The sequence below is a fragment of the Saimiri boliviensis genome, chromosome 15, assembly GCF_048565385.1.
Source record: "Saimiri boliviensis isolate mSaiBol1 chromosome 15, mSaiBol1.pri, whole genome shotgun sequence".
In the NCBI taxonomy this organism is placed as follows: domain Eukaryota; kingdom Metazoa; phylum Chordata; class Mammalia; order Primates; family Cebidae; genus Saimiri; species Saimiri boliviensis.
This window is the reverse complement of record NC_133463.1, coordinates 82,791,712-82,815,521: the sequence shown is the minus strand read 5'-3', so window position 1 is coordinate 82,815,521 and position 23,810 is coordinate 82,791,712. Positions and strand designations below refer to the sequence as shown.

The 23,810-nt window shown below is 43.9% G+C and overlaps 1 protein-coding gene across 4 annotated transcripts in view; it reads left to right on the top strand.

Moving 5' to 3' along the window:
* The window catches only part of ZFAT (zinc finger and AT-hook domain containing), a 225,937-nt gene that overhangs the window by 108,990 nt on the left and 93,137 nt on the right, over positions 1 to 23,810 (top strand). For all 4 annotated transcript variants that reach the window (XM_010344221.2, XM_003933686.4, XM_074387174.1 and 1 more), the window contains 3 exons: positions 7,614 to 7,701; positions 9,521 to 9,670; positions 13,626 to 13,799. In XM_010344221.2, coding sequence (XP_010342523.1) covers positions 7,614 to 7,701; positions 9,521 to 9,670; positions 13,626 to 13,799 — 412 coding nt within the window. The remainder of the gene's footprint in view (positions 1 to 7,613; positions 7,702 to 9,520; positions 9,671 to 13,625; positions 13,800 to 23,810) is intronic.

Genomic DNA, 23,810 nt, shown 5'->3' with positions numbered 1-23,810 from the left:
GGAAGGGGTCCAGTTTCTGTTTTCTGCACATGGCTAGCCAGTTTTTCCAACACCATTTGTTAAACAGAAACTCCTCTCCCTATTGCTTGTTTTTGTCAGGTTTGTCAAAGATCGGATGGTTGTAGATGTGTGGTGTTGCCTCCGAGGACTCTCTTCTGTTCCATTGGTCTATATCTCTGTTTTGGTACCAGTACCATGCTGTTTTGATTACTGTAGCCTTGTAGTATAGTTTGAAGTCAGGTAGCATGATGCCTCCTGCTTTGTTCTTTTTGCTTAGAATTGCACTACAGCTAATTTTAGAGCTTTTTCATCATCCCATAAAGGAACCTTGCACCCATCAGCTACTTTGTTCCCCTCCCTCTGCCCTAGGCAGCCACTAATCTCCTTTCTGTGTCTGTGGATTTGCCTGTCCTGGACATATCACCTAAAAGAAATCATAAAATATGTATATTTAATATAGTCTTTTGTGACTCATTGATGTCACTTAATTCATCCATGGTTTCCTTTTTATAGCTGAATGACATTTCATTGCGTGGATACACTGCATTTCAACAGTTGATATCATTTTTTAATGGTAATTTCACCAAGACAGTATCTCCCAACTACAGAGTGTTTTAAATCCACAGGATTCAGTCTAATTCTTGGTGAAATCACCTAAGTAAAGCATGGAGGTTAACTCTAGGAGGTTAAGTATTAACCTTTCCTTAAAGGGGTTTTCAATAATTATGAAGCAGCTAAGAAAAATGATCCCTGTTTTAGTTGCCAACCACCAGTATTTATCTGCGTCATCGTCACTGTTTTTGACACTTGTGCCATTATTGCTGCCATGGAATGGATAGAACTGGGAATCTGGAGTTACAGGACAGTGCTCTGGCTTTAGGTCTCTGGCCTGCGCAGACTGCATGGTCTTTATTTCCCTTTCCCTCAAAGTGGAGTGAAAAAATACTTCCCTGCTTTCTCTGGATGGTGGCAATACAGAGAGACAGCATGACTGTGCTGTGTGATATAAAAGTACCTTGTGGATGTCCACGTGCTTCATCTTAGGACTGTGGTCATGGAGGGTCTAGCTGTGTTGAGAGAGTGGTGCTGCTCTGGTGAGGAAATGCACGGGACCTGGGCGAGGCCTTGTGCCAGCATGGGACTTGGTTTCCAGAGCCGCTGTTGTAATTCTGGCTGCCTGGCCTTCTGCATTTGTTTTAACATTTACTGCTTTCAGTACAGAGTCCCATGAAGAGCAAAAATGAAGGAGATTTAAAGTAACCATCTCCCCACCTGCCCCTCAAATGGGCCCATATCCAAGTCCTTTCCAGTTTCATTAGGACTGTAGGATAATCTGGCTAAGTGCCTGTTTCTGTGACTCTTAAAACCATTTATTAGCCAAGGATACACCCAATGATTGGAAAGAATGTGTCCATTTAACAAATTTTCTTCCCACTACCTCCTGCTTCCCTTTAGTAACTAGATGATGTCAACTTACAGTCAAAGGTGTCTTGGTATTAAGGAAATATGGGTATCTAGTCATGAGAGTTAGTCAGTGACATTTCTGGAGCAAATCCACTTTTTACAGCACTGTGAAACTTTATAAAGGGGGCACTTGAACGAACATGATTTTAGTAGGATGAGAGGAGGTTTTCAGTTCTGGTGTACCGGAGTTCCCATCCCGTATCTGTCTCTGTGATTTGGGGCAAATCCTTAGCCTCCCTGAGCCTCTGCTTTCTCATCTGTAAAAATGGAGAACAAAAGTACTTTTCTCTGCCTCTTTGGGTTGTGAGGACTGCATTAGAAAATACGTACAGTACAGAACACCCAGGTCAGCATCCTCTTTCTCTCGCAAAAAAAGAAAAAAAGAAATCAGAGGGCTGTGAAATCAGTTTAGTGACTCACAACTAGGACATCTTATAAATAAAATAGAATAAAATAAAATAGAACTTGTCAGCATTAGTCACCTCTACCAAGGGTAAGTGCTCTTTTCAGAGGCCTTTGTTTCAGTGTTTACATGTTTATCTGTCAGTGTGTGTGCGTGAATGTGCTGGGTGGTGCTGTCAGATGGGTGACCCCCTGTGAGTCTCCTTAAATACGTATTTAGTGGCCTAAATCACGTCATTCATGACCTCCTCAGTTAGAGTCACATGGGGGTAATTGTGATGAATGAGATTCCTGGGCTCCTCCTTCCACTACAATTTGCAGTGGGATCTGAGAATCTGTTATTTAACAAAGTTCCTTTTGACACAAAAGTGTGAGGCAGCAGGAAGTGGAGCATCTGGTGGATGTTTATGATATGCCAGTGTATTCCTTTTGTTTCTGGCCTGTGTTGCTTCACAGACAACCTCAAAGATTCCTGCTGCTAAGCGTCTTGTAGCAGTTACAGCCTGAGCTCGGGAGTTGGTGCACTTGATGTTGCATTCTGACTCTGGGACTTCGAAGTGGAGTGGCTCCATAACCTAACGAATCCTCTGGAAATGAATACAGTAGCACCCACCTCCATGGGAATTCAGTGAGATCACTAAATTTTGTAAGGACACAGCATAGTCCCAGATATATAGGGAGAGGCCTGTCTAGAGTAATTTGTCCTTCTAATTCTCCTTTTTAGTAGGAGGAGGAGGAGAAGGAGGAGGAGAAAGAGGAATAGTAGTAGTGATTGGCGATGGTGTACTGTTGAGTTTGATGGTCTCTCAACAAATGTTTAGAATACTTAATCTTTGTCATCGAGAAGCGCATAGTCTCTTTTTGGCTATAAAGGTCCATATATTAAAAAGAAATCTTACACTTACTTTCTGGAGATAAGCTAAAATATATTGCCAGCAAAGCACTGAGGAAGAAGTAGAGGAAAAGGAAGAAGTAGAGGAAGAGGAAGAGGTAGAGGAAGCTACTTTCAATCTCTTTCTAGAAATGGGTACATCCAGTCAGTATGTGTACTTTTTTTTTTGAGACAGTCTCTGACTTCAGCTCAGGCTGAAGTGCAGTGGCACGATCTTGGCTCACTGTAACCTCCACCTCCCGGGTTCAAGCAATTCTTCTGCCTCAGCCTCTGGAGGTAGCTGGGACTACAGGCGCATGCCACCACGCCGGGCTAATTTTTGTATTTTCAGTAGAGATGGAGTTTCACCATATTGGCAAGGATGGTCTTGATCTCCTGACCTTGTGATCCGTCCAACTCAACCTCCCAAAGTGCTGGGATTATAGGCTTGAGCCACTGCACTCAGCCCAGTATGTATACTTTTAAAGTGGAGGAAATGTTATTCAATTAAAGTGATTGCATGTAATGTTTTCCATTTCCAAGAGCTGTAAGAAAATGGTCTTTTCTTATTTGATTATAGAACAAATTTGTTTCTGTGTTTCTCCATTTGGGTGTTTTATCCACTGTCCAGGAGACCTCAGGCTACCAGATTATGTTGTGTATAGAATAGCTTCATTTTAGTAAGAACTGAGATTCTAAATTGAAAGGGCATCACGTGGCAAAACAGAACTATTTCCAGGGGAAAGGAAAATCCTTGAGTTGAAATCCTAAATGGAGCACATTTCTGGCTGTCTTCTAACTTGTTCAAATGAGTTGCAATTTCAACATGACTTTTCCTGTGCTTTGCTGCACTTTCTGCAGACATCCTCACTGATGGTTGAGCTCAGTTTGTTGACACATCTCTTTCTTGATAAGCATTCGAGCCTCTGAGAGTCTCACACCTCTTTCTCAGTGCAGTGCCTGGCACATACCAGGGGCCCTATAGCAGTTGAGGAATGAATGAGTCCATGGAGGAAAGCACATGCCATAACTGTGGGCTTTATTCCTGAGAAATGGTTGAGTAGAAACTCCCACCTTTATTTTTTTAAAGCACTTGTCACTAAGGCATAGACCAAATGAGCTTTGCCTGGAGCAGAGAGCTGGGCTCTGAGCCTGAGGCTTGGGGCTGACCCTGCACCCCAGGCCATGCTGCGGCTTCTTGCAGTGTCTCCCTTATTTCAAAGGGTCCCGATTGCTTTGAAGGCCATTTCCGTCAGAGCAAACAGACTCCAAAAGCCGGGCTTTCCTACCGTCATTAAGGCATGGGTCTCTCACACTCTCCGTCTCTGCCCGGAGCTCTTTTAACCACCACTCTTTTTAAGTTTGTTGTGTCAGTCTGAGTTTTCATCTCTGGTGTGCAACTAATGTTTTGAAAAAGAAGCAAATGAGTTCCTAAGAGTTCCCCACACACCCCCGCCCAGTACCCTTTACCACCATCTGTGTCCTTCTGACAGTCTTCAAAGGCGTCAAAAAGTAAGGGGCCCTGATAAGCTCTGAGATAAATTGCTTTCTGACTATCAGAGATTAAAAGAAAAAAAATCAAATAGCAGAGGCTCAGGGGAGATCACTGTATGTAAACTCCTTCAAAGTCCTTCTGAATGCCTCCATCAACTCTGATGATGTGGGCACTGAGAGGCAGCAAGGGTGGTGGAGGTCTCCTCCAGGATGCCCGCCGGGCCTGGGGCATCTTGCCTGAGGCCAAGGGCAGAGGAGGGCAGTGACAGGAGTGCTCTGAGGAGCCCTGAGCCTGTGGTGTAGCCTGCATGGGGATCTGTGGCATTGACTGGCCCGGAAAATTCAGGACAGTTTCTTAAGAGGTGCCTGGACCCCTTGGACATGTGTGCTTGGCTGGCATTGCCTGGTATTTAGATGTCTGGTGGGAAATGCACCCAAACCATTTGGTTGTTCAGAGGGACTTTTGTTTTTGGTTTTTAATGTAAAGTACACTTTTTCTAAGTGTATGCTGGGGAACACCAGACGCTGGGGAACATCAGACTCTGGGGAACACCGGCCTCAGGAGACGCGCCACAGCAACAATAACCAGTCCACAAAGGAGGGAGAGGGTGATCATTCACATCCCTCTCTCAGAGGTTTCCAGGGAGTATTTGCCCATGAGAAGGGCTGCTGTCTGAGGCTGAGTTGCTGATAGCAACACAGGAACCACAGCAGCAAAGTCTTTCAGATTTATTGAGCTCTCCGTCTATGACAGGTTCCATTCTAAACACTCTGTGTTTTTCATCTACTTTATCCTCCTTGAGACCCTATGAAGGAGGCATTGTTTTTATTGCCATTTTACAGATGATCAAACGGAGGCACTGAGAAGTTAAATCAGTTGCTCAAAGTTCCATAGCTGATAAGTGGCAAAACCAAGGTTTGAACCCAGGCGCTCTGAGCCCTGAACCTATTCTGCTAGTCAAGGTTTCGAAGGAGCAAGAGCTCTGGAGTCCAGCTGTGTTCTCAGTGTAGTGTGAAGCTTGGGCAAGTTTCTAAAGGCCTCATGGGATACGTATGTAAAGCACTTTGCATCCAATGATTTCTTCACAAGTGGAGCTCTTGTGCTTTTCATTGTTTAGAGTAGGAGTAGATGGCCTGGCGGGAGCGCAGTGAGGAGCGCAGTCATCACACAAGGCAGGGAACACACTTGGTGCCTCATGGAGCTCACAGTAGAGGTGCCACAAATAGAGGGATTTAGTCCTTCTGTAAACCCAAGTGAGCATAGAGTGTATTAACCTCCCCCGAAACGCAGCCCCAAACCTTTCCTTCCAGTGGTAGTCCCTTTGTTTTCACCTTTTTTTTTTTTTTTTTTTTTTTGAGATGGAGTCTTGCTCTGTTGCCTAGGCTGGAGTGCAGTGGTGCAATCTCGGCTCACCACAACGTCCGCCTCTTGGGTTCAAGCAATTCTCCTATCTCAGCTTCCTGAGTAGCTGGGATTACAAGCATGTACCACCATGCTCGGCAAATTGTTTTGTATTTTTAGTAGAGACGGGGTTTCTCCATGTTGGTCAGCTGGTTTTGAACTCCTGACCTCAGGTGATCCGCTCACCTCGGCCTCCCATAATGCTGGGATTACAGGCATGAGCCACCAGACATTTCCTACCAGGGTTTGGCTCTTAGTAAGCTGTGGGTTTGGTAAGCTTGGCAGTCAAAGTGCCACACTCTGGTGATATAAACAGCAGGTATTTACTGTCACACCGTCCTGGAGAGCAGAGGGCAGAGGTCAAGGTGTTGCCACGGCCGCTTCCTCCTGAGGCTGTTGGGGAGGATGTGGTCCGTGCCTCTCTCTGAGCTTCAGGTGATTTGCTGTCCGTCTTTGTCATTCCTTGGCTGGTAGATGCATTGCTCTGGTCTCTGCCTTCATTTGCACGTGGCGTTTTCCCTGCGTGTAGCTCTGTGTTCGAATTTCCCCTTTTTATAAGGACACCAGTCACATTGGATGACGGCCCACCCCAGTGACCTCATTTTAACTGGATTACCTCTGTAAAGACCCTGTCTCCAAATAAGGTTGCATTCTGAGGTATTGGAGGTTAGGACTCCAACATATGATTTTTGGGGAATACAGTTCAACCAGTGACATCCACGCTTGGGGAAAAGAGTGATGTGAAGTTGCTCTCAAGTGAGCGCTGAGAGAAAAGGGTGGTGAGCAAAAGCCGAAGCTTGGTAATTCACAAAACCCTCTTCCTAACTGAGAATGTTACACGATGGTGACCATGGCTGTGAAGCTATAGCAGTCCAGGATGAACAACCTCCTGCAGCCTCAGTGGGACACGGGTCTTGGAGTGGCAGGAGGCATCCTGGGTGGGCATCTGGACCCTCTGCTTCCAACACTGGCGCCTCCTCTCAGACTTTGGGCTTATATCCTGGGCCTCGTCTTCTTAATCTGTAACATGTACATGACAGTGCCTGTCTTTTGTGAGTGGTTGTGAATCTCAATAAAATCATTTGCTCATGTAATCCCTGTGTTGAGTGCTGGCGGTTGGAATATGCTCTTGAGTTATAGAATAGCAATGGTCTGTGTGGTAGACTTGCAGCCTTGAGGCTGAGTACTGCCCACCTCCACAGAACTCTCCCCTCTAAACCTCATCCCTTCCTTCTGAAATAGAGCTGATGCCATTCCTTCATTCCCCCATTCCCCTACTTTTGAGCTCCCCAGGCTGTGCAAGGCCAGGTGGAGGCTGTATGTATATGCTTGGAAGGATGCTCTGTGTCTGGCTTTGATAAAGCTGATGATAATGATGGTGCTGATGATAATGCTAGTGTTGATGATGGTGATGGTGGTGGTGGTGGTGGTGATGGTGATGATAGTGGTGGTGGTGCTGGCGATGACTGTTGATAGTGCTGGTAATGGTGGTGATGATGGTGATATTGGTGGTATTGATGACTATTAATAATGCTGGTGGTGGTGATGATGGTGGCGGTGGTGATGACTGTTGATAATGCTGGTGGTGGTGATGGTGATGGTGGTGGTGGTGATGACTGTTGATAGTGCTGGTGGTGGTGGGTATTAATGATGATGATAATGGTGGTGGTGACTGTTGATAATGCTGGTGGTGGTGATGGTATTGATGGTGATAATGGTGGTGATGATGACTGTTGATAATGCTGGTGGTGGTGATGGTGGTATTGATGATGGTGATGATGGTGGTGGTGGTGATGACTGTTGATAGTGCTAGTGGTAGTGATGGTGGTATTGATGATGGTGATAATGGTGGTGGTGGTGGTGATGACTGTTGATAGCATGAGTGGTAGTGGTGGTGATAATGGTGATGGTGGTGGTTATTTTTTACAGAGCCCAGATTTAAATTAGAGAGTCAATTGATTATGTTCTCTTTCTATTTAGGACAAAAGGAGTTATTCTTGCCCTGTTTGTGAAAAGTCTTTTTCAGAAGATCGATTGATAAAGTCACATATCAAGACCAACCATCCTGGTAAGGTTGTACATTTTAGAGTGGAAGATTAATGTTAAAAATGCTTATGTTTATTTAAAACAATGTTTTATATCAACTGTACTATATAGACATAAAAAGGGATGAAGCTGTATATGCATTCATGCGAAACAATCATCTTTATTCAAAGCTGGGATAATTATTTCCTTTTCTTCTTTTATCTTGTCTTGAGATGCATCTGCCCTCACCCCTGCAGTTTCAGTGATATTTGCATGCCTTTGAATGGGACCCATATAATGCAGGTCTGACTTAGATTCTCGCCTGTTGCCTGGCCTTTGTCATAAGCTTGTGTTACTCAGAGTGGTGGTTTGTAAGGGGTGTTGGCTCCTGCCCAAGCTGAGGAGCATCTGAGAGTTGGAGAGACCATCACCACGGGTCTTCTCATCTTCCACACTGGTCAGGTGCATGAGGCACCAGTTACCTGGGTGTCCATGCCTTGTCTTTTCTGTTTGTGCCACCTGGAACATTTTTCCTTCTGTCCTGCCTGATCAATTTCTGTTCATTCTTTATGTTCTTCCTCATAGCCCTGAATTTGGGGAGGCAGTTGTAGCCTCCAGTCTGGCCGAGGGTCCGCCCCCAACCCCTGCTAACTTCACACACAGTGCACTGACCACCATGCTCCAGTCACCGTGACTCTCTAGCCAGGCCCTGAGAAAGCACACGAGGGCATTGTGTGTTTTATGAAGGAGTAACAAATACTCCCTCTAAATGCACCTCTCCCTTCATACATGTCTATTTTTTCCTGTTCTTCATTATTTTGTATCTGCTCTTCGTATAAGGGAACACACTCACTGATTCTAAGTGGAGGAAGATAAAGAAATAATAGAAGGACACTAAGACTCATGTTTCATCTGGGAGTGGACAGAGCTGTGAGGCCTGCATGTATGTGGGAAGGGTGTGGGCTGTGTACTTCTCTGAAGGCCCAGCTCTGTCCTCCTCATGTTAACTCATGTCCTAAGTGACATGGGATCCAGTATGAGCCAGAGTTGTTATTAAAACAGCCCTTCCTGATGAACAGATGTAAGAAATTATTTTGTTATTATTTTAAACTTTTTCTTTCAGAAAATCCCAAACACACGAGAGCGTACAGAATAATGCTGGGAGCTTCTTGTATTCATCACTCAGCTTCCTCAGTTATCCAGATTTTGCCAAACTCTTTTCATGTATCCACCATGCAAACTTTTTTTCTTCTAGGATATTTAAAAATATATTTTAGACAGCATGTAATTCCTCCATGAAAACCTTTAAAATGCATCTTCAACTAATAAGGATTGCTTTCAGCATAGCCACTCTGTCACCAATAAAGCAAACAGGATTAACTGTAATTCATTATTGGCACCTATTATAAGCCTGTTTAAAATTTCCCCAATTTTCCCCAAGATTTTTTTTTAAACTGTTGGTTTGCTTGAAGCAGCATTTAAGCATTTGCATCTAGTGGTTTTGTTCCCTATGTTTCTGTTTCTCGTGTTCTCTAGTGCCCCCCTCCCTTGTGCTTTTTTCCATGACATTGACTTGTGGGGGAAACTGAGTCATATTTCCTGTAGACAGTCTCACTTTCTACATTTGTGTGATTATTGCCTATGATGTCGCTTTTCCATTCCTTATACATGTTGTGGAACAGATACTGAGATCTGAGACTCGACTGAATTCTGGTTTAACTTTTTAGGTGAAAAATCCTATCTCTGGACACCATGAGGCACACCTTGATTTCAACTTTGGGGCTGCTTAGCAATAAGGTTTATTTATGTCTAACTTTCCCCGAGGTCCTCTGAACCCTTTTGACATCCTGCTTTCCTTCTAGAGATCTCCATGAGCACGATTTCTGAGGTTCTTGGGAGGAGGGTTCAGCTGAAAGGGCTAATTGGAAAGAGAGCCATGAAGTGCCCGTATTGTGACTTTTATTTCATGAAGAATGGCTCAGACCTTCAGCGTCATATTTGGGCTCATGAAGGTGAGTATTTTTCTTTCCAAGTTGGGCACCCTTTTAACTTTGTGCTTCCATCCTTCATTTTGGGAGTGCATTAGGAGGAAGCCATATCTTCATATTCCTGCTGTTAGAATTTCCTTAGCACACTGAGAGTTGCGTCCATCAACCAGCTACAAACAGTAATTTAAATCATTAATCAGTTGCAATTGCAACAAATAGAGGTGTGCATTTCTTCACAGGTCTCATTGCAATTATAGTGAAATAAGTCACCATGACTCCCTGCTGGAAAGTAGGTACCTTCAGAACAGGAACACAAGTCTTATTCATGGCAGGACCTCCAGTGCCCTCCCTGGTGCCCGGTACATAGCAGGTTTTCTAGAACTGTTGGTATTATGAATGAAGGAAGGAAGGCAGCAAGGAGTTCTCCCATTCTAGCAGTGTGGACTGTTATTCAGGCTATGGAGAAGGAATTCAGAAGGTGGAAGGGCTGAATGGAGATGAGGGAATGGAGAGAAGAAGGTAGGTTGTGCTTTTGGGTTGCTTGCCTATAAAGGAAAGTGTTGGGTGGCCACACTCAGGGCTCTGAGAAGTTGGAAGTAAAGATTCTGCTAGCACAACAGGCCATCAACTTTGTTTTCTCCCCCTGGATAATGGCATGGCCCTGCTGGGGATTAGGGTAGGAGCCAAGGGGCTGGGGAAAGCCCTTCCAGACACCTGCATCAGGTCCCTGCCTGTTAATTAGGAACCTGGAATGCTGCAGATAGGAAAACAAGACTAGAGGGGGATGAAGGGTGAAGTACTTTCTACAACATGGGATAAAAATGACCTGTTTCTAGATCCCAGGGAAGTAACTATTGGGGAGAGAGATGATTGGTTCATTAATGAGAATAGTAACTGATAGATTACGAACCTGGAGAAGGCAGAAGGAATTGAGATAAATTCCAAGGTTGGCAGCTACTTTTTGTTTACCAGCATATAATGAGCACCTACTAGATGCCAGTGCTCAGTGTTTTCTCATGTTATTGGAGTCAGTATTCTCAACAGCCTTAGAGGTGGGTGCTATTACCATTCACATTTTACCAATGAGGAAAATGAGGCTTAGACAAGTAAAGTAATTTGCCCAGGGTCACACAGCTAACACGTGGTGGAACTGGGATTTGGACCAATGCCATCTAATTCCAAGACTCTTTCTCTTCTCTTCTGCACTGACTCATTTCAGGAGGAGGAGACACCTCCTACACTGAGACAGGAGTGACGGGCGTGAAGGTGTAGCAGGTGCATGTTTAGACACGTGTGGTTTCTTTGTTATGAAGTTGAAGGCATTCATAACCAATGTCTAGTTTGCTCAGCAAAGAATGCTGAGAAGACATGCTTGGAATGGCGTTCATGGGAATCAGCAGGGAGTTGACCCTGATGGAATTACAGAGGGCCCAGCAGAGGCTGGAGACCAGGGGCTTATAAAGGCATCAAACTGTAATTGTACTCATGTGAGAGGAAGTGCGAGAGCTGGGTTCAAATCTCACCCTCAGCATGTATGATGGACAAATAATTCCATCTCTCTGAACCTCTGTTTATCTATAATATGATCTACTTTGGGATATGTTGCAAGGATCAATGAGACAATTTATTTAAAACCCTCAGTAGAAGGGTTAGCACATATCAAGTACTTAATACATGGCTGATGCTATATTGTATTAAGTAAACATTTGTGATGTTGCAGTAAGGTTGCATATTTGCCATTTGAAAGTAATCTAGTATTTTAAGTGACTTCAGACTTGATAAAAATTCAGAAAGCCAAAGGCTGCTGTATCCTGGCATCCTTTTTTTTTTTTTTTTTTCCCTAATCTGTGACTTTCTGTATAATGATGGATCACAAAGGAAAAAGGATATCAGTACACAGACCGCATTTCAGTTATTTGGAATTGATCTCTGCACCATAAAATACCTCTTGTCTCTGTTTACTCTCAAAACATAGGACAAGAAAAACAAATTAAAAAACTCAAATTAAAAAGAAAGAAAATAAGAAAACACTGTATTGACTGTAGTCACAGAAATTAACCATGTAGGACTTTGTGCACACCTGTGACATTTGTTGCTTAGAGGACCCGCAACTGTGTTCGAGGTTTCTTAGTAGTCAAGCAACATACCTGGGACCCATCCAGGCAGCAGTTCTAAACACTGGCCCTTTGGGGACAACTTAGAGTAGACAGTGTCTTAGTATGTCATCTTGGGGTGAATGCCATAGTGTGGATGGTCTGGAGATCCACAGCTGGTTTATGTGCACCATCTCATTTTCCATAATCATACGTCACAGAGCTCATGGAGGTGCAGAGATGTTGAGGTGACTCTGCAGGGTTGCACGGCCGGCCAGTGGGTGGGCAAAGATGTTAATGGAAATATGTATACTTCAATCTCTGTGTTGCTTTACTTGGTTCTTCTCCTTCCAGACATAATGAAGAACATAAATCATGAATTTGGCTTCTCCAGGACTGGGAAACAGTGCATGTCTTCATTCTTGAGTTCTTTTAGAAAAACACCAAGTCAGATTGTACCTGAATGTACTCAAGTGTTCACACATTTATAAAGTATCTAAAGACAGCAGGAAGGCACTGTGTTTCCTTTTCGTATGGTTTGTGTGGGCTTCTCCTCTGCGGTGGTGGTAGTCGTGAGCCGTCTGTAGCTTTGACTCAGGGTTGAAATGCCTCTGAGGGTAGTGTGAGATACAGAAAGATGCTGCTTGACCCAGGCTACCACCAAGGCTGTGGCCCTGCTCTTGGGAGAGCATGTTGTAAATGATGAACCCAAAACAGGGGATCTGGTGCCCTGAAGGCTCTTTGGGAAGTGACTCCTGGTCCTGTCATTTACAGAGATGAGAACTGTGATTCAAACATAAGTTCAAGGGCACACAGCCTGTTGGCGCTTATGGTTAGAGTATTACTTTATCTCTAGAAACCCAGGCCAGAGCTGGGCTTGCATGGGTCCTAAGGCACATCACACCTCTGAGTGCATCTCAGCTCTGCGCCCCTGGGCATTGCCCTCAGCCTCTTTAAAGTGTTGCTTTCCTCAACTGCAAAGTCATAGGTAGTGTAGATAATGGGTGAAAACGTTCGGCCTACTAAAAATTGTCTGCTTCGTTACTGTGTTCAGGTTTGTTCTCTGCCCTCCTCCTCTTTCCCCCCAGCTCCAGCCCCTGTCCCCATAGCATATCACACCATGTTGTAATGGCCTGTTTGCCTGTCTGCGTCTCCCACCCGACAGTGAAGGTTGGGATTCACTCTTCTCAGTTTCCACATTAATCCTCAGTGCTTAGTATAAAAATAGGTCCTCAGTAGACCCTTGGTGAATGAAGGAGTGGTGATGCCCAGATGCCCCTACAGTCAGAGTCATCAGCCCATCAACCACCAGTGTGGTAAAGCTCGATTTGTTTTATGAAATAAATGTGCTTCCCATCGGGTCCTGGTGCCTGATCCCACTGATGTTTGCAAAGGACAATGGCAACTTTCATGGTGTTCAGTTTAACTCAGATCAGTTGAATTTAGTGACTATCTTGTCTATGGGTTGCTCAGGATCTCTGTCCTCAAGGAGTTCCCAGACTGTAGGGAAAGGGCCGAGATGAAGGACTCATTGTAATGTGCAGTGAACATTCCAGCTGGTAGAGAGTTACAGGAGTTAGGAACCTTGATAAGGGAGGTAGAGAAATCTACCAGGGAAGGTCAGAGAAAGCTGCAGGGTGGGGGCATCCCAGGAGGCAAGGGCATCCCAGGGGGAAGGCACAGCCTGGGGAGGGGCCTGGCGTGGGAAGTGTGTGGTGCTTTAGGACCAAGCAAGTACATTGCTGTGTTCAAAACGGATGTTTTATGTATACATATCTATAAGTATATTTAGATAGGGATATATGCATTCCTTCAGATTCACACACACATATGCATATACATATGTACATATATATAGATAGATATCTACATTTTCCCCTTGGCAGGTGTGAAGCCCTTCAAGTGTTCTTTGTGTGAGTATGCAACTCGAAGCAAGAGTAACCTCAAGGCTCATATGAATCGTCACAGCACTGAGAAAACCCACCTATGTGACATGTGTGGCAAGAAATTCAAATCAAAAGGAACACTGAAAAGTCACAAGCTCCTTCACACTGCAGATGGTGAGTCAGTGACCCCAAGGTGAACTTTCTCCTCTAAATATGTGGTTTGCAGCTGATGTTCCAGTTTGTCAGAAACTTGCTGTACCAGAGGCAGGAAAGAGCACATGCCCATTAGAAAGGGCTTCTGAAAGAGTAGTGAAGATCTGGCCTGGCTTCCTCCCGGCCCTGTGCTCAGTGCCTCACTTTGGTGCAGGATAAACACCTGCTGGGTGTGTGTGTACCGGTGGTGGGGGTATGCGGTGCGGGGGAAGGAGGCATCTTCAGGAAGCCTCCATCTGTGGTTCTGAAGTTTCCATCCTCTTCAGCCCTCCATCCCCACCTGGAGCTCCAGGATCCTGAGGGACAACCTTGATCATACCTGGCCTGATGTGTCAAGGGAGGCTCTTATCATCCAAGCTACCTCAGCGGTGGAACTAAGTCTAAAATAAAACCAATATTTGGGCAGGTTGATCTAGATAAAGTTTACTTAAGTGGATTTCTCATTCATTAAGACCATTGATTGAGTTCTTGTATGTGCTAGCCATGGGGGTAGGTTCTAGGGATACCAGGTCAAGTAGAGACCAGTTCCTGCATTCAAGGAGTTCATAATCTAGAAGTCAGGACAGAGGAGAAGGCAGGTCATTGTCAGGGTAAGTGCCCATGATGGAGGGGAGCTCAGGAGCCCCGGGAGCAGGGCATGGGTCGAGGCGGATGGGGAGCTCGGTGGGTGGTGGGTACAGTCTCCCTGGTATAGGCTGGATAGAGGGAAAGAAGATTTGTCCTAGGAAGACAGGCATCTAAACCATAAGAAACTTGATTTTACTCAGGAAGACTAGTTGTGTGAGGGACTTGTAAATACTGTATGTGACAAGATTATTAAAGTTTATTTATAAATAAACTTTTCATACCACAATTATGTATGAAAATTGGAGTTTACTAAAAAAAAATCAGTTTTTCAGCAGTCATTTTTAGTTTCAGAATTTAGTGGATGATATAGCTCTTAAGTTCCACCTTTATTTTAAGATTGTTCTGAAAATCAGTCCTGGTGTGTGTGTGTGTTGGTTAGGTCCTCAGCAAGAATGCAGGTGAATGCGAGGTTCTCAGTGCAAAGGGCGATTGCCTTGCTGGGACTCATCAGAATTAAGGACCAAGGGCCTGCGTAAAGCTGAAAAAGAGCCAGAACCATAGCTATTAAAACTTAAGCAGTATTCTCTTAAAAAAAAAAAAATCCATAATCAAAATTAAAAATACAATGACAGTAAGGCAGTCATACTTGAATAATGAAAGCATTAAAGTCATGTAGTTTTTAATGAGTCTACACCTCCACAAACAATAAATCTTACTGACTTCTCAGCTGCCTGAACATTTAGGCAGGAACTCCGTTTCTTAACATGGTGGCACATAACTACTGCAGTCCCTTAGTCATGAAGAGCAGCTGTCCCCAGCGGCAGGGAAGTGTGGAGTATCCAGTGGGCCGTGGTGGCAGGTCAAGAACGCATTCACAGGCACTGAACAGGGTGCTGCAGTCTCCTGCCTGGCTCTGCAGTCTGGGCTCTGTGCTAAAAAGGCTTTGAGCAGATAGAAGCCGTCTAGTATGGCAGACCCTGGACCAACTGATCCAGAGGGATGGGGTCGGTGTGAGGAGTGCTATCACAGGTCCACAGTGGCATGTTCAGCCTGTCTATCTTCCCTGTCATGGCTCTCTGAGTTCTTCAGCAGGAAAGGGAATTCAGATGGACAAAGATGTCTCGTTAAAGCAGTAATGCGACTCCTAATATGGAATAGTATTCAAACATTATGAAGTACTTTCTAACAAAACATTGGAAATTTGTATGGTTTCTCTTTATTTATTTTTTTGCTGACATTTGTGGAAAGATGAGTTATTTGTAAAGTCACGTCTTATTTTTTCGACACTGCTGTCTGGGAAGAAGGGCATCAAGCCCCGGCGCAGTGGCTTACGCCTATAATCCCAGCATTTTGGGACGCCAAGGGAGGCGGGTATATTACGTGATCGAAGGAGTTGGAGACCAGCCTGGGAAACATGGTGAAATCCTGCCTCTACCAAAAATACAAAAAAATTAACAGGGCGTGGTGGCACATACCTGTAGTCCCAGTTACCTGGGAGGCCGAGGTGGGAGGGTTGCTTGAGACTGGAGGCAGAAGTTGCAGTGAGCCAAGATCGCACCACTGTACTCCAGCCTGGGTTACAGAGCGAGACCTCATTCTCCACCCCTTCCCCGCCAAAAAAGAAGGGCATGAGTCATCAGGTGCAATTGAGAGGACCCCTGGAACAGGTATCCGGCCTCAGTGCCAACTTCTTCCACTACTTGGGTCTCAGTTTTGTCACACTGCGAAATAAGGAAATGAGACCTTAAAGTTTCTTGGATTTCTTTCAGCCTCAATCCTCTGATTCTAGGAAGAAACGGGTAAAGTAGGGCTAAAGGGATGGAAATAGGAGGTGTCAGTACAGCTTTATTTCTAAATCCGAGATGATTGCTTTCCCACAGGGCAGCTGTATTTCATTATTTGTGTTTCTCTTTTGACACCAGCATCTCATGTTTTACCTGGGGCTGGCTTGGTAAATTGAGTGCTGAACCACAGACCCCTTGTTCTAGCTCCATTGCTGATCCAGGATGTAGCTTTAATTAAGCTATAGGTAATTATTTTCCTTTTTAATCTTCCCCCATAACATGTTTATTATAGAAACTTTGAAAAAATTTATTTACATCTCTTGCTCATTTCTGTAATGCTCATATTTTACCTTGATGACGTCTTAGAGCTCTTTGTATCTTAATACCTTGTCATCATTTGCCTTTATGTTTTGTTTATGGTATCTTTTTATATACAAAGTTAAATAACTTTGTTCATTTAAAGTTATTAGTATTTTCCTTTATGTTTTCACCCTCCATGATTCTCTCTGTTAAAAGAAGTCATCCTCAGTTTGGGGCAAAATTCTTTTGCTTTTTCTTTGAGTTTTATTTTATGATTACATAACATGAAATTTAATCTTCTTGAAATTTATTTTGTCATATGCTATGTGGTAAGAAGCTTTGTTTCCAAACGGTTATCATTGACTCGTATTTATAGAGAAATCTATCCTTTCAATTTGATTTTGCAGTGCCAGAATTTCCCAGGATATTGGGTTTAATTCTGAGATTTTGGTCTGTGCTAGTACCTTATTTTTCAAGCTATTCTAGTAACTAACTTTACTGTTACCCAATAAACTTTATTTTCTATGAAACTTACTTAGTTTATCTCATTTAGTTATTATTCCTTTGGATAAACTTGAGAATTGTTCATCAAGTTAGGAAAAATAGCTTTCTCTCTGTCCCTGGGGATGACCTTGTGAGCTGTTTGACGATGTCTGTAACATGCTTTGAATCTATACAGTGCTTGGTTGTCTTGATGAGACTCTCAGCCTTTAATCATAGAATCAGCTTTTTACTTAGAAGGAAAGATTGTCTTACAGGCTGCCTGGAATTATTTGGTTTTAATTGTATTTGTGGCATCAGTAATAACTCAATAGGTTGCTCTGTAGAAAAGCCATGTGGAGTAGGTAGAGCTAGAGAGGCCTGGGTGTGGGTCTGTTTGCCTCTTCCTAGTAGGGTGACTTTCCTTATCAGTAAACTGGGATAGGTATACCCTCTTGCTGAGTGGGTTTGAGGATCGAAAGAGGGGAAGTGTACCCCATGCTGGCTGGCTGCCTCCTGCTCTCTTGACTGTTCTTCCTCGGCATCCTGTCGGTTCTGTCTTAGCTTTCTGATCGCTACCTCTTGGAGGCCACGGGGGCCCAGTCTATGAGCACTGTTTTTCTTTTATTATTTTTTTTCCTGAAACAGAGTCTTACTTTGTCAGCTAGGCTTGAGTGCAGTGGTGCAGTCTCAGCTCACTGCAGCCTCTGCCTCCTGGGTTCAAGTGATTCTTGTGCCTCAGCCTCCTGCCATAGCTGGGATTACAGGCATGTGCCACCACACCCTGCTAATTTTTACATTTTTTAGTAGAGATGGGGTTTCGCTATGTTGGCCAGTGTTGGCCAGGCTGGTCTCAAACTCTTGACCTCAAGTGATCTGTCTGCCTTGGCCTCCCAAAGTGCTGGGGTTACAAGCGTGAGCCACTGCATGTTGTTTTTTTCCTTATACCTTAGGTAAACCCTCCAGTCTTACGGCTTTAAACACCATTTAGATGGAAGGTGATATGGTTTGACTGTGTCTCCACCCAAGTCTCATTTTGTATTGCAGCTCCCATAATTCCCACGTGTTGTGGGAGGGACCCTATGGGAGATAATTGAATAATGAGGCAGTTTCCCCAGAATTGTTCTTATGATAGTGAATAAGTCTCATGAGTTCTGATGGTTTTATAAGGGGTTTCCCCTTTCACTTGGCTCTCATTTTCTCTTGTCTGTCACCATATAAGGTGGCATGATTGTGAGGCCTCCTAACCATGTGGAACTATGAATCCATTAAACTTATTTTTCTTTATAAATTACCCGAACTTGGGTATGTCTTTATTAGCAGTGAAAATGGACTAATACAGAAGACTTCTAAATTTGTATTTTCAGCCCTCTTGTTCCCCCAGCCTTGGCACTGCCCTGTCTGTAACTGCCCACTAAGCCTCTGCACTTGGATGTCCACATGGCCCCCTGAGCTTAGCATGTTCAACACTAAGCTTTCAGTCTTCCTCCCTAGACCCTGTCTCCTATGGCCTAGGGGTTGCCAAAGTTTGTAAAAAGATTATGAGTATTTTGGGGTTTTGAGTGCCACAACCAGTTTTCTCTTTTTTGTTGTTTTTATGTTTATGAACTTTGCAAAATGTAAAAGCCATGCTTAACTCGCAGCTGTGCAAAAGCAGGAAGCAGGCTGAATTTGGTGCTCAGGCATAGGTTGCCAACCCCTGCTGTACCTCATCTTGGGAAATGGCTGCTCCTTTTCCTTTGCTCAGATCAAAAAAGCATTGGGTCAGCCTTGACTGTCATTCATACCCCACACATGACCCATTAGCAAATCCTGTGTGTTCTCTCTTTTAACATGATCTGGAGTTCTCCCCCTTCTCAGCCCCCTCATGCCGTCCTTTTTGTGCAGACCCTTGTCATCTCCTACCTCCATTCTTGCAGGAGCCTCCTAACCACCTTCCCTAGAACCTGTCCTGATCCACACAAGTCTATTATCAACAAAACAATCAGTGATCCTGCGGAAACAAAGGCCAGGCCGTGCCCCTTCTCTGCTCAGAACCCTCCTGTCTATCTGCTGCCATGCCGAGTGGAAGCCCAGTTCCTCACCATGACCTATTTGATCCCCCCATTCTTCTGACCTCTTTTCTTCTGCTCTCCCGTGACTGGCATCTCTCTGGACATACTGTCTTCATCCTTGTTCCTCACACCTGCCATGTATGTGCTCATCTCAAGGGTTTCGCTTTGGTCCTTCCTCCACCTGATGTGTTCTTTCCCCCTGTCTGAATGGAGACCTCCTTCATGTCCTGGAGGTCTTTATTGAAGAGTCACTGTGAATCAGTCTTCCCTTACGTGTTCACGTATGTAAAGTTTCCACACCCCCACCAGGATATCCAGACTCCCATGGCTTCCTCTGCTGCTCTCCTTGGCTTATCTTTCTCTAGTATATTATATAGTTTCCTTATTTACCACTTTTTTTTTGGTCTCTATTACTGGAACTGTCCCACTAATTACTTCACACTCTCATGTTTTTTACTGTTTCTCTTTAAACCAACCCTTCTCCAGTGTACTATATAACTTCCTTATTTATGATGTTTCAGTGTCTTCCACTAGACTGTAAGCTTCACGAGCAGGGATTTTCGATTTACTACATTTATTTTGTATCCTCAGCACCAAGAACAGGGCTTGGCTTATCATAGGCACTCAATAAATGTGTGTTCATTTAATGAGTTGAAAATGGAAAGTGCCTTGCGTGGAGTGGTTGGGATATAGTAGTGCTCAAAAAGTGCCACTTATTCTCTCCATTTCGTCTCACAGAATTCTGTGAAATCAAATGCTTGTGAATTAGGTATTTTAAAATATGGCCAAGTAACTCACTGTTAAATGAATCTTCTTGGGCATTCTTTAATGAAGTAAAAAGAAATTGAGTAATTACTCTTTCTTCTAACTACTTGTGAATCCAGTTGCTCCCATTTGCTGGCTTACTTACCGTGATATATCCCTATCTGTGGCATTCCTGTTTCCCAAAGGAGCTCATTACTATCCTTTAGAAAAGATAGCTCATTCTGGGTAAAGGTTTCAGTTAGAAAGCTTTGCCAGTCAATATGTGCAAAGAGAGAAATTGATCTATAAAGGGCCTGATGAAACCCTTTGTGTGAAGGCCAACAGGATGCAAGAATTGAATGCAAAGATCATGCTGTAATATAGCTTTCCCTTTCCGACTTTGAAGAGGGCCTAGACATGATGTGCTGTTGGAGGTTTATACATGATTCTGCCCACCCATAGCAGATAGCAGATGGGAAAGGTTAAACCGTACAGTGCCTTTCTGCTATGTAATCAAACAGAAATTCTTAAATTATGAAATAAAAAGCTCTTTGAAGTTTATTACTAGTTCTTTTGGGTCTCTCCCCTTCCCCTGATCCAAACTGCCCCTTTATATTTTATTTTAGTTAAGAAGTTTTTGGGTAAAATGTAAAAAGAATTATCCAGGCTTCAAGCACTCTTATAGTAGACAAGTGGAGAGCTGAGTATGGAAATTAGGCTTGAGTGTAGTAAGAACCCCTTTTTCCTATCGCTTCTTCAGTTTATGATAAGATATCCCATGGCTGCAGATTAAAATATTCTCGGAGATCTAAGTGTGGAGTTTTGTTTTGTTTTCCTCCTCTGTCCTCTAAAAAGCCAAGCCACTCTGAGATAAAGTAGCCCCATGGCCTTTTGCTTCTAAAAAAAGAACCAGGAAGTTAATAGAAAATGGTCCCTGAACCCCTCACTGGGTTGATCTTACAAGGTTATCCTGCAAGGCTTCAGTGACACTGGTCTCCGTACTGCATCCTTGTCCCTCTTGTCCTTCCTCCTGCTTGCCCCTGGAGAAGAGGTTGAGGGGCGAGTGTGGACGTGTGGCTGCTGGATGAACCTGGTAGATCTCTGTTGTTTCTCCCTGGGCTGGAGTCTGGGTGATGGGTGGGAGAAGGTAGAGCTAATTTCAGGGCCCACGAATACCATTTAATAGGTTCACCCTGTTTGTGTTTATATGTAGCTCTTTTTCTCAGGTTTTTATAAACCACAAGATCCGCTGGGAATAAGTGAGCCCATGCTATGAAATGAACTACGCTGCATACTGAAAAATTAGCTTAGGCTGATATACAGATTTAACTTTTTAATGAGGCTTGATTACCTAAAACCTCACCGGGTAGAGGGGTCTCAGCTGCAAACGTCTGGCACTGTGTCTGTAACTTTCATCTAGCTCTGCTGCTGTGCTCCGTCCTCTGTGTGGCTTTCTGTTGCCTTAGGTTTCTTTCCACCTTTGTCTCATGCTGACCCATCCCTCCTTTTGATACATCAGTGTATCAAAACTGATGTACTAATTACAGAGAATCATCAGGCTCTAAGTCTGCAGTTGCTTGAAGTTCCGCCTTTAAAGTACAAAGACTTCTTTAACTGTATTTTTATTGCTGTAGCTATTTCTGTTCTGATGTGCCACTGCATAAATCACCACAGACGCTAGAACTGTGAAGATATGTGCTTTGCAAAACACTTGCTGCAAAATACCTATTATGCAGGATGTTTTTCTTACATGAAGCAGCAAACCTCTGTGTGCTGAGCTACATGGAGAAGAAAGGAGGCAGAGGGGGGAAAATCATGGGCTCCAGAGGCAGGCCCAGGCTGGAACCACTTCTCGCCTGAATAGTCTTGAACACTGGTTCCCATTTGTAACATGGATGTTACATGTTTCCTGTGACCCTATAACAAATTACCACAAAGTTAGTGACCTAGATCAACACAGATGTATTATGTTGCAGCTCTAGAGGTCAGTGATCTAAAATCAAGGTGTCAGCCAGGGTGCATTCCTTCTAGGAACTCTGGAGGGGAAGGTGTCTCTGCATCCTGTGGCTTATGGACCCCTTCCTTCATATTCAAAGCCAGCAGTCCAGCATCTTCTAATCTCTTCTGTTCTGTCTTTCATCACCATGCTCCTTCTCTGACTTCAAGCTTCCTGCCTCCCTTTTGTAAGGATCCTTGTGATTTCACTATGACTACCTGGATAGCCCAGGCTAGTCCCCAAGTCAAGATCTTTAGCTTTATCACATCTGCAAACTCCTTTATTTATTTATTTATTTTTCATATATAGTAGCATGTATAGGTTCTGAAGATTAGAACCTGGATGTCTGTGGGACAGCCATTATAAACCTACAGCTTGGGGTTGTGGGAAGATTAATTGGGTTCATACTATGGATGAACTCATGTACCCAGCTCATGTACCCATTCCTCTAGTGCATGAACCAGTGCTCTTAATGACACAGTATAAGAATGGATATTTGTATCAATTAATTTATGTCATCTAGGAAATATTAAATCACTTTTTTTTTCAAATACTCTCTTATTAGGAAGGCACAGTGTAATAGTTAATATTTAAAGAGTATCACTGTTGAAAGGGTAAAAGTCAGTCTTCTGAAAAAAAGATAAAGTCAATTTTCTAAAAACTCTTGAAAATTTACTTATGTAAAATACCACCTTTCTCAGTAAGACTGGATAAACAGCATAAGGAGGCATTTTTCCTTTTATGCCACTAGAATATTATTACTAATAACAGTTGAGATTTATGGAAATTCTTTCCCCTAAGTACGTTAGAGTTCCTTCAGGTTTGTGGTACACATAAAATGTGATTTGGCAGGGATAATTTAATTTAGCAGGTACTTCAAACAAGTTGCCTTAAATCCCAAGGAATTTTTCATTGCTGTCTCTCTCTGTGTTCTGATGGAATCCAAATGTCAAAAGCTGAAGGTGACTTTTTAAGATTTTTTTTCTACCATTCTCTTCCATCTTAGTTTTATATAGAACTCTAAAGTAAGACAGCTGGAATCATCCTCAGGGAAACTCAGCAAGGGGACGAGGTTGTAGTAAGAAACTAAGGGAACAACAGGTGCCACACATACTGTGAGTGCCAAGTCACCTGGCTGAGGCTTTGCAGGTCCCACGGTGGCCTGTCCACAGCTGCCGGGAGGCAGGAGTGATTGCCTTTCTTTTTAGGAGCAGAGAATGGGAGCTCAGAGTGACGATGCTTTGCAGTTGAGCTTCAGAGGTCTAGGGCAACATGGTGCCTTTGTGCTTCTGTGTCTGGCTGGGAATAACTTCCTGCTTGAGCCCTTCAGCAAGGCAGGTGCCCTGCTGGCTTCTTCACATACTACACTGATATCCCCCTTTCCTTCCATGTGGCTAGTCCACAGGAAGTGAAGTCCCACCTCCCTTAGGTTTGGTCCTGTCTCTTTATCTAGCCTGAGGCAGGATAACAAGTATTCTGTTTCTTCTTTCCCTTTCCTGTTTTCAAGTCCCCTCCTACCTTTCTAACAGGATAGCCTGGGTAACTTTGTACCTGGATAAGGCTGGTGTAAAGAGCAGAGCTTAGGATTCTCTGACTCCAGACCCTGTGCTAGCTTTCATTGTCTGGTGATCCTTGAATTCAGCCAGCATCCGGTTGCCAGGCCCAGGCAGTGCTCAAAAGGACAGAGGTCAGCTTTGCTCCATCAACCATGGACATGCAGCCCAGCACTCAAGGTTAGGCAAAGAAAGAGGCTCCTTCCAAAAGCACACTTGAAAGTGGAGGAAGATTTTGCAAAGATGTACCTCACCTTTGGAGAGATGAATAGAAATAGTGGAAATGACATTTTTGCTGCCTGCATCCCCATCTTTGAAGGAGAGTTCAACCAGATCACACATTTTTTTGGGAAATGGAGCTCCTGGTGAAATACTGTGTTTCTAGAAAGAGCTGCAGTGTCTGCAGTGGAAACCTCCAGCAAGCCTGGCACTCAGAAAGATATCTAACTGAAATCCACAGGGCCGGTAACACTGATGGAGTCCTTTTTCCTTCC